The 14,807-nt window shown below is 39.1% G+C and overlaps 1 protein-coding gene across 1 annotated transcript; it reads right to left on the bottom strand.

Annotated features, from left to right (window-relative positions):
* Positions 1-5,849: 5,849 nt before the first annotated feature.
* LOC113128318 (perforin-1-like) lies at positions 5,850-8,172 on the bottom strand. Its single transcript, XM_026303562.2, has 3 exons — positions 8,036-8,172; positions 7,306-7,847; positions 5,850-7,222 (listed from the first exon to the last, which is right to left on the bottom strand). The coding sequence occupies exons 2-3, from the start codon at positions 7,845-7,847 to the stop codon at positions 6,052-6,054; spliced, it is 1,713 nt and encodes a 570-aa protein (XP_026159347.1). The 5' UTR covers positions 8,036-8,172; the 3' UTR covers positions 5,850-6,051.
* Positions 8,173-14,807: the final 6,635 nt, after the last annotated feature.

Genomic DNA, 14,807 nt, shown 5'->3' with positions numbered 1-14,807 from the left:
CCTGTTAGAGAGAACTCTGACTTTAGAATCTTTTTTGCCTTAAAAAAAGTGTATAACAACAAAAAAAAACTAAACCTAAAAATCAACAATATTATAACTAATATACAGTTGTCAGTGCCAATAGTATTACCACATTCAGCTTGTGCTGCTGCTTGTCCAAAAATAAAGGCAAACTCTCCACCTTAGTACTGACTTCTAAAAAGTTATAATTCATTATGTTGCCACAGAGGGGCGCTAGTTACATACAAAAATGACTAGAAATGTGGTATATTCATAACAGCTGTTTTTTTAAAAACAGAACTCATGTCAAAGAGCACAAGTTATGACACTTTTGAGTCAGAATCATTTAATATGCAAGAATAGAAGTCATGGCAAAATTCATGCATTGCTATTTAGTTTTGAAAAAGCTATTTAAGATCCAATCAAAATTGTAATAAACCATTTCCAGAGAAATTATATTATCCTTGGTTTTTGGTTGGCTAAGCATAATATTTCAAAACGAGATAACTGAAAGAATCTGTTAAATAACTCAAATGAGCCTTACCATAAACATTTTAACTTTTATTACATAGTCAGAAAATTTATACAGGCAGCACACACATCATAGTCATGATTATGTAATGCCAGGCTAACACTGTTTATCATTGGGTGTTTTTCTTCATGTGTCTTCTCTGTTCTGTTAAAACAGAACTTTCTGAACTTGAGCTGTGTGACACAAGGGAATTGATGTATCCACTGTCTATTTATAACACAGAGAGCAGGTGTGCTGATACACAGAGTGATTGGCTGAGATCTTCAGAGCACACTTTGTGCTTTTGTAAATACACACACGCACACACACACACACACACAGGGGACATACTTGTCTGCCCTGTGAAAATACACATGCACACAAACATATTCACATACACTGATCTATATACATAGAAACTGTACAATAGATGAATGCATGTACACCTGTATATATAAAAGAATAAAAACTGGGCCACATTCATTTCATGAACACATGTACATTCACACAGTAGAAGATTTACAGCTTGCTGCTGGCATCGACACACACACACTCAAAAACTCATTTCAGTGCTGTCAGTTGAAAGGGGACACAGATGCTGTTCACCATATCAGATTTTAGTCTCCTGAGGGTAGAGCAGATACACACCCACAACCAGATCCTCTGATGCAAGAGGATGATTGACGGCACTCAGCAAATCAGTAGATCTTGCCCTAACACAGATGCTCTACAGACAGCTTCCAACGCCATGTAAACCGCTGTTCAGAGACCTGTGACCATATTTTATTCCTCCACCAATGAGGTCAGAGTGGTTGAGAAGAGGTGGGCAGCTAGGGGCACAGTAGTGCTGAAAGTCAGAAGTTCCTGCAACCACAGTAGTTTATTACTGATACGTCAGAACAGCACACCATTTCAGACAACCAAAGGTGGGAGGTGAGAGGTTTGTTTTATCATGATGTTAAACTGTGGTCATTTGCACCTGCGTCAAACAAGAATAAAAGGACTGCTGTCTCTTCTAAAAGGAAGTAAACTGCTCTGACAAAGATAGCACTACACAGCATTTGACCTATGTAACAATAATGAAGCACTGATGAGGAAGTACAGAAGCCTAGTATTGGATGCAGTGGCAGATCTAGAAATTTTTGTATATAACCCTATATAAGATGGCTTATATTAGCATACCAGCAGCATGACCAAGCCCATATTATTTATTTCCTCTCCTTTTATTTTTGACCTTTTTATCTTGCAGTATGTAGCACCGCTCTCTCTTTCTCCTCTATGAATCAATTTTTCTGTTCTTTGGGTTTCAGTTCCATCTTTTCTGGTTCATTAAACAACTCTCATGGTTGATGTGTAATTTTCCTTCCCATGTCCAATTGTTAATGTGTACTTTTCCATCAATACTAATGTTTATCATGTTTACCAAGACAAACCAGAGTTTGTAACTGTACTAACCGCTGTAAGGATTAAATCCGAGTACTCTATGAGCCCTGTTAACAACGTGGACACTTTTCAGCTAAAAGACAACTCATTTGAGATACCACTGGTCATGAGTGTATCACTTAACAGTGATAGATGCCCACTGTAGAGGACCCAAATGTGCAATGTGGGCTCACAGACTGGCAGAAGGTACAAGTAAACACACTAACTCAGAATCTAGCTAGTGGAAAACATAGGCAGTAGGTCGGGAACATACAGAAACAGAAAACCAGAAGACAAGCAGTCCAAAGCAAAGCAAAAATATTTCAAAAATAGAATCCATAACCGTAATAGGATAACATTGGTTATGTATTGTAACCCAAGATTCTGTGGGCTGGGCAGGGCTGGGCAGGGCTGGGCAGGGCTGGGCTGGGCAGGGCTGGGCTGGGCAGGGCTGGGCTGGGCAGGGCTGGCCTGGGCTGGGCTGGGCTGGGCTGGGCTATTGCTAATGGGTCTTATCGCATTCCTTATGCTAAGAATTAAAGTGAAAATTGTCTACGCCCATCTGGGGTGGGCCTCCTCCATCCGAACCGAGTGACCTCATCACCTCTGCGCTACCCATGTATAAGCAGCAGTTCAGGCATGATCTTCCCAAAACGTAGAACCAGCCTTTTCTTCAGCTAGTTCAATGGACCAGGGGGGCCCAGAGGTTTGTGCCTAATTCACAGAATCTTGAGTTACAATACGTAACCATCGTTGTGTCACATTGGTATGCAGCCCTCTGGGCTATTGTTAATGGGTCAAAATGATAGCCAGAAATGCTCCACACCTCACTGGGCCTGACAACCCAGGAGAAACCAAAATCAAAACCAAAACACTAAGGCATGACCGGAAATGAACTCCAGTTGGAGAACATAAGTACACACGTAACCAGAAAGCCGGGCACTTGACAGCAATGGCCCAAATCAGTGGGTTGTACACCTATGCCACCTGCATAACATTACTTACTACACACCAAAATACATACAAATTCCTTATCCCTTTGCAACATTTTATATCATAAATAGTATACAATAATGAGCAACATAAAACATACCAGTTTAGTCCCATTTAATTGAGAACTATGACAGAATATGGACAGCACATTTTACTGTTACTATTCTGCTCAAACTGAGATACTAGTTATTGGCATTGTACACTGCATGATGAGTGTGATTGGGTGTAATATAGCAATAGTTCTTGTGCATGCACTGGGTGCGCTCCACATTTTATTTTTTTGATGCTTCAATTTGTGTGGTCCTGGGTGATGATGCTAGTGCTCCCGCCATCTCATGTGTGGAAGAGGGGTTAACTTCTCCTCCACACCTGAAAACGGGGACCAAACAAGCTGTTGCTGCCAGCAGGACCCTTCTCACCGCGTGTGTGGTTAGAGAGCGCTCGCTACCAAGCCTGACACCACCACTTTCATGTGAAACCATCTTTGGCATAGACAATTTTCATTTCAGTGTTTAGCATGAGGAATAGGATTAGCTATAGTTACCAGTTATTATAGGTAGCTATAATACCATTAGCTATAGTTCAGGGGGCTGCACACCAATGAGACAGAATGAAAGTTTTACAAATATATTTGTGATTAAATTTGAGATGATTGCACATGAAAGTTAATTTAAAAAAATAAACATTTTAAAAATGAAATTGGTACATTGGTAAAATTAAATCGCCCCACCTAATAATATCTCACATCCCTAGATAACCTTAACCTGACCAAACACACTGCTCATCAGCTTCTGATTCCATTTCTATAAGGGAGACCTGATATTCCACATATAAACTCCAAGAAAGACAAAAGCATGGCGACATTCTCTATTTTTTTTTTTTATTCTTCCATTGCAAATATCATGCAGACAGCAGATTTTTTTTTTTAACACCCATCTTACTTGCTGCATCACCACCAGCTTGAAATTCTCTGCTGAAACTCTCTGATAGAGTTATCTGTTACAATACTTACACTTGTGCAACAATGTGAACTTAGTCGTAGCTTGATCCAAAAATTCCTGTAATGTCCGACATATTTGCTGTTTGGCATCAATGCAACGCATCAGGTGTGTTTTATGGCATCTCCCGATAACACTGAAACAAACATAAATTACTCTGTCAGTTTTGATCGTACAGATAAAAGCAATATATCATTCGAATCTGTAAAGGGTCTAGTTTTAGTTGTATACTATCTTAATAACAACAAAATGCTGTGCTTTTGTGAAATAAAGAAAGCAGACAGGGTGCGCTCTGTCTTCTCTCTCTGTCATTTCTCCTCACAGACACGTAAATAAAACAACCAGAATCTCAGCGAATACTTGGCTCATAAAAATAAGAAACATATGACTACAAAGCTTGAAATGTTTTCTTTTAAATGAAAGAATTCAAATCGAAAACAAATCATCACTTTTTATTTAATCCGTATGAACGCGAGGAGAAGTACGTTTTCTCCTGTCTCACCTCATTACAGCTAAAGTGACCCCGTCTCTCACTGAGCACACTGTTCATATGGAAATAATTTGAGGTGAGCCAAGTAATTATGTGCACGCCCCCGAGAAATAACATAAAACGTCAAACCTCATTATAGAATTTACTCACTTTTTCTGTGTGTTTGGATGATGGCACGTTACGTGGGTGAAGAAGCGCTTATGTTCCTGACAGAGACGAATAGTTTACTTTCTCCTCAGAGGAAAAACACGACTCAAATGTATTGTATTGTATTGTGTTGCAGTAACCCCCTCTCAGCCACATTGACTGAAAGGCTCATCATGCGGTTCTTTGTGCGGGTCTTTTATCTTCTCAGGTAAATCACATGACATATTCATGGTGAGACACACCTTCCTGCATATGCCTTTTCTAAACAAAAAGTGTCTTAGAAAATTTCAATCAGTGTATTGTTTTCTGTGAATGACTGAACAAGATGATTTTCACATCATTTTGAAGCAAACACTTTACACTACAACATACATTTCTCCAAAGTCTTGTGAACCAATGTTCTGTTTGTGTTTTATGGCCTTATTTCAGTGACTTAAAAATTGTAGTTTTTCACTAACCATGCATAAACACTGTTTTCTCAAAAACGCAATCATGTGTAAACTTGCTGCTCACATATTATTGTAGCCTAGTTTGTGCTGATTACAGTGTTATCAGACTTTAGCCATTAATATGTTTAAAAGCAACTGAAAAAAGCACAAATGTCAGGCATGTCAACACTTGTACAGGGCCCCAAAACATCCTCAGATCCCAGAGGGTTAAATGACAAGTTTCAGGCTTGAAATATATCTGTAGGAGGTGTTTCAATGGTGGAGGTTACTGACGACACTGATTTTCCTGTTTATCACTCTTATCTTTTTTTCATATCCATTTTTTCTTACTTTAGTCTTTATTACCTCCCTCTTAAGTATATTTAGATAGCATGTCACATAACATGCTGTCAGTCATATCCTTCCAAAGTTAAATAAGGAGAAAATATCATACTTGCTAATAATCCTCTACATTTACTTTACAACGTTTTTAGGAGTTATTGTTTGGAATCAACCCATGTCCAGGGTGTACCCCTGCCTACCCAAAAGAGAGCTGGAATAGGCTCCAGCAGAGCTCGATGACCCTGGTTAAGGAATAAGTGGGTATAGATAATGGATGAATGTTTGGAGTCAGATATATGACAAAATCCAGTGTAATTATACTGTTTAATTTGATCCTTAGCAAAGAATTCACAGCTGCAAATTAAAGTGATAACTACAATAATACATCAATAAATATGATCCAGTAATTTAAAACACATTAATTTGATGGAAGCCTTGAGTGCTGTTGCTTTTTGTATGCATGTTTTGCACGTTAACTACACAATTGCAAAACATTTTAAATAAGACAGACATCCATGTTATCTTTATTTAAGCTTTATTAGCAGATTGTCTTAGAAGAAACAAGCATAAAATTTCAATAGTTTCTAACAAACACATATTTGGAGAAGTGTTAGATAAGCTTAACAGTGTAAAAGATCCTATTAACTACTATAAGCAAGATATTCACCATACATCAAATTCATATCCTGTCATCAGCACTTCTCACATCAACAGCCAACCTCAACCTATCTCAATGACAGATTTACTCCTGTCTGACTCTCCAACAAGGACCCCATTTCTGGTGTAGAAGACCTCGGCCAGAGAGGGGCTCATGGGTGAGGGTATGTACTCGTCACATCGGTCACCACCAAGATTTGGTGCACACTCCACTATGTAGGAGAAGAAGAAGGTGCCATGATTAAACATGCAACTGTCTGTCACCTTCCCGTTATGCAGGTCAAATGAGCATTCACCAAGCAGATCACTGTTCCAGTAAGTATCCTCATCATAAACACTAAAAACAAGTTTGTCTTTCATGTTGATGGAGATGGGTCCAAATTCAAATGTTTCTGGCCATTTTGGATTGTTATTGTTACTTATGATGATAGTGTTCTTAATCTGATTACCATATTTAACCTGCACTGAACCATCTGTCTGAGTCCATTTATCACCATACAGACCCTCCGCATAAAGCTGAAATACTTTTAATGTTGCGAGACCTTTTCCAGCAGGACAGCAGTTTGACTTGATATTCTGATTGTTGTTGCAAACACAAGCACAAGGATCCCTTTTGTTTGATCTGTGGCCAATTTGACAAGATTCTGAACATTTCTTCAACACAGCATTTTTCTTGATGTACTTCTCTACCTCTCGCTTCAGTCCGACCAAGGCAGGATGACCACTTGGCAGTACCATGTGCAGAGGCTTTAAATTGTATCGGATCACATCAGGTATAGATTTCAGAGAGGTAAGCCAGTTATTATAGACACTGGGATTTGATTGGCCTTCAAACAAGATATCACCTCCTTCTATGTTTCCACCAATGACCTCTGTGCTACGCTCATGATATTTGCTGCTGAAACTTTGATTAGAGCCTAAAGTCTTCTTCTTCCCCTCACAGTGTTTGACCATGGCTTCAATACGAGCACTATTTACAAAGCTAGCTGATGCCTCAACTGACAAACAATCATTTATGTCTGTTGCCGACAGTCCAGACATGGTAGCCTCACAGGTCCTGACAGAAGTGGTGGCTTTTATTTCTCCTCCTAGAAATACTTGTGTGATGTAATGTGTACCATAGGTGTCGATCAGATTGCGATACAGTGACTCAGTTTTAGGTGAATAGGAAGGAAGGGAACTGATGGCTGATTTAAATTCAGGACTCAATGTGGGATTTGTTGTCAGTCTGTAGCTGTGGAGCACAGGAAATGTAAAAATAAGTTAAGTTGCATTTTATTCACAGTTCCCAGTTTATTAATTTTATTTCATACTCACCCATAGAATTTACAGTTGATAGAATGGGAAAAGAAGTTGTAGCGATCTTGTTTTGACTTTTGTATGGCAAAGGAAGCAACTCTGGAGTGGGAGCCTCCAAAACCAACTCCAATCGTGACATTGTGGTCTACTGGGATATCAAGGCCCATTTTCCAATCATTTGACACTGACGACGTGGAGTCATTGACAAGAGTTTCAACAGAATCATAGAGTGTACTGGAGACCTTTAAACTGCACTTGGGTTGGATCCTCCAGTCAATCAGAGAAACTGGGACCTTCTGCTCTTCATTGTTCATGTAGCTGTTCCTATAAAGCCTGCATGTGCCATTGCCAAGGTTCCACGTTTCAGTGTCGATGACATAGGCACCTTTCCGCTCCATTGTGACGATGTCGAAGCCTTCTCCACCCAGATTGTAACCAGGGACAAAGTGAGCATTTTTACACTCCTGTGGTGTACCAATGAAGCTCACACTGGGTGGCAGACACAGACATAGAGGACTGCATGCCCAGCGCAGGAGAATGAGTTGCCACAGCCGTGCCATCTGCATGAACAAATTTAACAGTGAGAGAAAATAACATGACAGTCAAACAATACAAACCTTGAATGAATAATTTCTATATCAACTGGATGTTACTGAGATAATAAATAGGAAAAGCAAGGATTTGATGTGGGAGATTACTCATTACTCAAAGTATTAGTTGCAGATGGTAGAGAATTCAGGGCTCTTACCGTACTGTGGGTGTTGTCAGCAAACTCTGTTCAGTAGTTTACAATATCTGAGCTATATTATAGTTTTGATGTGGAGGTGGAGTCCTGATTGTCACACATTTTATAATTAACCATTTGCATTTAGCCACTTATTTTTAACTTAACTTTTTTTAACTGTGTGATGTATTTCCTTCCTGTCTTTTTAAGATGAGGGGCACAACTTAAATGTCCACATAGAAAAAGTGGACTTTTATGGTGTTGTCTTCCTGGATTGTATTGTATGTCCCACTGGTATGTGCGAAAACATGATCCCACCAGGGTAACCCCTTATTTTTTTTTACCTTGGGGCAAATTTTGACCGGAGTGCTTGTTCCATCTTTGGAAAACAGGCAGAATGAAATGTTTCAAACAAAACTTTGTTTTAGGGCCTCAATCAATGCCAGGCCTAATAAAGCCACTTCCACAGTTTATAATTTTTTTTTTTATTCTATGAAACTCTTGAGTCCAAAACAACAGAATCAGAATTAGTTCAACCAACTCTGAATTAATTAATTCTGAGTCTCCCAGGTTATAAAAGGTTATAAAAAGCTATCATCAGTGGAGCTCAGATATAACACACATGGCAAATATACAATATTTATCATTCTTTTAAAATTTAGAAAATTTCTTTAAACCAGTGACCTGCAAATGAAAAAGTGATGGATATGTTTACATTATGTATTTTTTTAGGTGTAATCCAATGGGCCAAAAGCACACATGGCAGCTGCTCAAAATTTAAATATAAGAACATTATAAAAACAGGTAAAGCCTACTGTATTAGCTCATTCTTATGGCCTCATTTGGTTTAAGCATATTTGATACATTAAAGGATATTCAGTGATTCACATTCAGTTGCTTTCATTCCAAACACACTACAATTTTAACATGTAGACAAGGTTTCAGCTGCAAATCATTACAATCCTACTAAGAAGGTTAATATTTGAGTTCTACTTAGCCAACAGAAAGAAAGCAGAAGGTCTCAATATGAGTCAAAGACCATCACCAGGCCCTCTGGTAGAGGAGCTGGCCTTGAGTCAGATCATTGGGTGGTCCATTGCTGAAAGTATCCCTGGGGGAAGATCATTAGAGCCAGTCACCTTACAGTACAAAAGAGTTACATAAGCTGTATTATATTCATTAAGCCTAGCAGTCTACAGAAGTAATGACCCCTATTTGTTTACTGAATTCCATCCTCCATCTTCACCCTGACTCTGGTCCTACAGTGGGCCACACTGTAATGCTACTGTTGGCCCACCTTATGTTAAGATGACAAAAGAGAGGACTGACAGGGCCACTCTCTGCCTGCAAGCAGGTAGCCATCAAACTCCCCTGTAATTAAATGGTAATACAGTTTGAAGGGTGTAGTAATAAGAGACAAGAAATTAAATGCTATTTGTACCAAGAAATACCACTGGCAAATCTGTTGTTCAGAATAGGCTCTCAATACATTCTTGAGTCATGGACAGAGCCAGCCCAGATGGCTTCAACATTAGTAATAAGCTGCATCACTTCTGATCTTGATAGTGCACAGGAGAGAACATTCAGTTGCTGAATACTGTAATGTATAGGCCTAGCTATGCTTTGTTAAGAGAGCAACCCATCTACCTGCACACTAATGCTGTGGAAAGACTTTCTGTTCACATAGTCACACTAACTAAGGCTGCTGCAATGGGGATGTGCCTTCCATCAGTGCAGCCTGTGACACTGGGAAACCCTGTAAATTTAAAAGGAATTAGGCCTGTCAGCCCCTCTATGAGGTAAGAGCATGGGACAAAAGTATCATTTTAAATTTTAGTATTTGCTTAAATTCATTTGTCTCTTATGAAACACCCACCTGCATTTCTGTGGAACTCTTATAATAATGTGATATTAATAGTCATTACAGGTTTGTAGCCTGGAGACAATGAAAATCTGAAGTAGGTGATTAAGTGTAACAGCCACTTTTCTTACAGCCCTAGAGGGCATTGTTTTGCCAATATTGTTTGCATCTCCACTATAAGACAATTCCATTGGCAAAAGAACTAATGGCAATGTACCGAATGTGGTCTGACCTGAGAGCAAATCCACTGTGCAGTATTGGAAATGAAGGGGTGACAGCACTTCAAGTCTCGTCAGGTCTGGTCATCCTCCCCTGACATGAAGCTAAATAAATTGTGCTTCTATTTCAACAGTGTTGTGTATTTTGAGTTACCAGGGCCACCATAGTAAAAATTGTGACAGAAACTGTGGCAATACAGCAATGCACGCAAGGTTGACTGTCAAGTGTGTACAGAGTTTACTTTTCCTGCGTGTCTTTTGTGAAGTCAGTATATTTTGAATTCAGTATTTTTGTATATGTAATTTTAAAAAAAATTTAAATCATCTGGTATTTTTGTTTCTGATCTCAGTGTGGTAATATATTATTACACTTTTCATCTTGAGTAGTGAGCAGTTCATCTGTTTACACTGTCACATTGTGAGGGCACAATATCTAGGTAAGAAAGAAAGACATTAGGGTCAGATCAGGGTTAGACATGCAGCAGCTAGGCCCTGAACATGGGTTAGTGTACTTGTGTTTTTTTTATCTGTCGTTATGTGCAAAGGTAACACTCCCCTGTGGTGCTGCACAGCTTAATACTTTAAATGTGTAAACTCCTGGATACTATGTTGTGATATACTAATATACACAACTTTGATGACCCGTCTCACAGTAACTACACATGCACACACATTTTTGATCTCTCATACATTTCCTGCTTTCATTTGAAATAATCAGTGGGTTTATAACGAGGGGGGTAAAAGATACTTTACAGTTATCACTGGGAGGTTGTGATGCATTGATGGAGTCACCTGCTAAACATCTCATTGGTGGAGGCCACTGAACCCACAAACACCCCTGTTTTTTTTTTTTTAAATGTTTCACTTCCTTTATCTGGAGTCTTATTTCCTCCCACTTGAGTACATTTTATAACTCCGCTGGTTGTCAAGAACATTTCTTTATATACGTCACCATGAAAAAATATCTTCATGCAGTTTATCCCTGTATAAACTAATAAAATATTGCTTGTGTTGCTCATAGGGCTCAAACTGTCATCAGACTGTTAGGATTTGCAGTTCAGACCCAAATGCAGAGACAACAAAAGCCAGAATAAGAACAAAAAATCATTTACTGAGAATCACAAAACCAAAGTAACTATCTAACATGAAAACACTGAACTAGAGGCAGCAAGTACCAAGAAGACAGTGAACCTTCCAACACTGAAGAAACCAGGATGTGGCGCTTATATAGAGCTACTGATTGAGATAATATTGGGTAAACTATGTAGTGATATTGAAATGATCAATTGTCTTTTGACATGAATCAGTGAATTAATCTGTTACTCAGTGTGATTTTGATCATTAGTAGTCAAAGTGACATTGTAGTTTGGGCCTTTGCTCTGGTAAGATGAAAACTAGCAATTGTAATAACTTAGTAAGCGGGGACAATTTGGGAAATTATTGAGTGCTGCAGCACATGAAACACCAGCTGATTCAGAGAATAGAGAAAGGTGAGTGTAGCCTACTTTGATGCAGTTCCAGTCCAGCTACAGCTAAGATAAACTTGAATTAAAAGTAATATTCATTAAGAGTCCAGTCATCTCACTCACTGAGCTGCAGGACTGAACGATACAGGAGATCCTTCATCCACACTGCCATCAGGCTCTACAACAGATTAGCATCGTTCAGTCCTGCAGCTCAGTGAGGTGAGTCGTCCACTGCAGCTGCTGGTCCATCAGGATATAGTGAAGGGGGTGGTCAGTGTATTCAGAATATTTATGAACGTGACAAGACTCAGAATTGTACATGAAGTCTGCTGTGTACAGTGTGTACAGGAATGGAGCCCAAACTGTCTGGTGCTGATCAACCAGGGGCCTCTCTGTGTAAACAATATGGCCTGTTCAGATTACATTTGAACTTTTATTAAGTAGTATTTAATGGAATACAAAAGCCTGGTACACACATCACAGCCATGATTCTGTAATGGCAGGCTAACACTGTTGGTGTTTGTCTTCATCTGTCAAAACTGAAGGCAAGGGAAGTGATGTGTTCACTGTCTATAACACAGAGAGCAGCTGTGCTGATACACAGAGGTAAAGTGATTGGCTGGGATCTTCAGAGCACACTTTGTGCTTTTCTAAATGCACACGCACACATACGCGCACACACACACACACACACACACACAGGGGACATACTTGTGTCTGCCCTGTGAAAACATGCATGCACCCAAACCTATTTACTCACATTGATCTATATACATAGAAACTTTTAAACTGTACAATAGATGAATGCATGTACACTTTTATTACAGTTTGTTCATGATGTTAAACTGTGGTGATTTGCACCTACCTCAAGTGAGAATGAAAACACTACTGCTGCCTGTAAAAGGAAGTAAACTGCTCTGACAGAAATAGCACTACATACAATACTGTACAATACAATATTTGACATATGTAACATTAATAAAGCACTGATGAAGTACAGAAGCCTAGTATTGGATGTGATTTCTGGTGTAGAGGAGCAAACACAGACAGTGCTGCAATAAAAATGAGGGTTTGTGCTGTGGTGTTTGTAAAATAGGTGCAAGTGCTTATTGTCTGAAATGGCTTATATTACCGGCATCATGATCAAGCCCATGTTAATTATTTCCTTTCATTTTATTTTTGAGCTTTTTATCTTGCAGTATGTAGCATTACTCTCTCTTTCTCCTCTATGAATCAATGTTTCTGTTCTTTGGGTTTCAGTTCCATCTTTTCTGGTTCATAAAACAACTCTCATGGTTATACAACCACCTCACATCACCAGATAACCTCTACCTGACCAAACACACTGCTCATCAGCTTCTCCAACAAGGAGAAAAACACTTTCTATTGGAAATGGAGTATTCTATTATGTCATGAAGTGTTATAAAGTATTCTATTATGTCATATATCATAAAGTTATGGAAAATGAAAATGTACGAGGCCTGGAAAAGTACTGGAAAAATAAAGATGAAAAAAGATAAAACTGAATTCACACTGTACCAGGGAAATTCAGATTCAAAACTGTTGTTTAAAATTTCAAACATGAACTCCAAGAGGGACAGAAGCATGGTGGCAGTCTAAAGCTTTTTTTTTCTTCCATTGCAGGTATCATGCAGACAGCTGATCCTTCAATGCTGTACTTTCAAAAACAGGGCATTCTGTGAGGTAACAAACCCATAACATCTCATATGAATTTTTGACAAGAGGAGTGTTCTCATATGTGTGCAGTATCTCCCATGTTAGATCCTGCAAATCATGGCTTTTTCAATAGGCCTCTTGTCCTCAATCATTAATAACCCAATTATTTTCCTGGAGGACCGCCTGTTCAAAGCAGGTTTACAGTTCTGCCATGATTTGTCTTTATTGTATACCAGTGTCAGTACTGTGATATTTAGTGCCTGCCATTATGTGACCCCTAGTTAATACTTTTTATGATACACTTTCTTTCTGCAATAATTCATTTGTTTACTTGTGGGCAGTTGTATCCAAGGGCATCATTCCCCATATAGGATGTGATGGACATTTCCTCCTTATTTTTTAAATCATATTTTTTAATTCACTTTTTTTTAGTTCAGTTTTTTAGTTTGAATACTTTGTAAAATCCTTTTAAACTGGATATTTGGACAACAGATACATGTAATGAATTGTACATATACAATTCAGCTCTCTCATACAGCACACATACACAAGGTAGGTAGAATACTGATGCCTTATTGTGTGAGGTTCCACTTTGTCCAGAAGATGGTGCCATTAACTGTATAAATTTGACAGTAGGCTGGGCCAACTGGTTTTAAAAAGATGTATGTATCCACTGGTTGTAAGTTGACAGCTCAATAATAATATAGACTTTCCTTCATCTCCATTCTGGGATTTGTTAAATCATCCATCCATTTTCTATACCGCTTATTCCTTTACCAGGGTCATGGGGATCTGCTGGAGTTAAATCATCAAAATATATATCTTCATTTGATGAGACAACTGCCTACTATATTGTAATGACAAGTGTACATCAGACCTATTGTTGTACTGTAAGTCAGTGTAGCTACCCTGTATAACCTACTACATGATAAGCTATGTTCTCCAAGTCTCCATTCAACCTCCTCACCCAACAACTCTTTGCTGACTTCAGTTGTTCCTCCGAAGCCTCATCTGTAAGTGTGTCTCAATTCATGGGCCATATATTTCAATGAACGTCTACAAAGACGTAAACCTTGTAGCAGTTGAAGACCAATTAATTCAATTCAATTCAGTTTTATTTGTATAGCACCAAATCACAATACAAATCATCTCAAGGCACAAATCCCTTATGAGCAAGCACTCGGCGACAGTGGAGAGGAAAAACTCCCTATAACTGAAGAAAAAACCTCCAGCAGAACCAGGCTCAGTTTGGGCAGGATTCTGCCTCGACCGGTTGGGGTGAGTGTATAGAGGAGAGAGAAAAGAACAGCAACAATAAACAACAAATGCAGGTTGGTGGGGCCAGTAGCTGCACATCAGCAATATACAGCTCCAGGACCAGGGACACCTGCAGAAGGTACAGAGAGAGAGGGAGAGCACAAAGTTAGTGACATTCAATAGTGGAATATACACGTGAGGAGGGAGGAGAGGGGGAAGGGAGGGGAGGGTTAGGGGAGGGGAACTCAGTGCACCGATGGTCCTCAGGCAGTCTAGGCCTATAGCAGCATAACTAAGGGATCGTTCAGGGTTACCTG

Source organism: Mastacembelus armatus, chromosome 1 (genome assembly GCF_900324485.2).
Source record: "Mastacembelus armatus chromosome 1, fMasArm1.2, whole genome shotgun sequence".
In the NCBI taxonomy this organism is placed as follows: domain Eukaryota; kingdom Metazoa; phylum Chordata; class Actinopteri; order Synbranchiformes; family Mastacembelidae; genus Mastacembelus; species Mastacembelus armatus.
The sequence above is the reverse complement of the archived record's forward strand: the minus strand, read 5'-3'. Positions and strand labels throughout refer to the sequence as shown.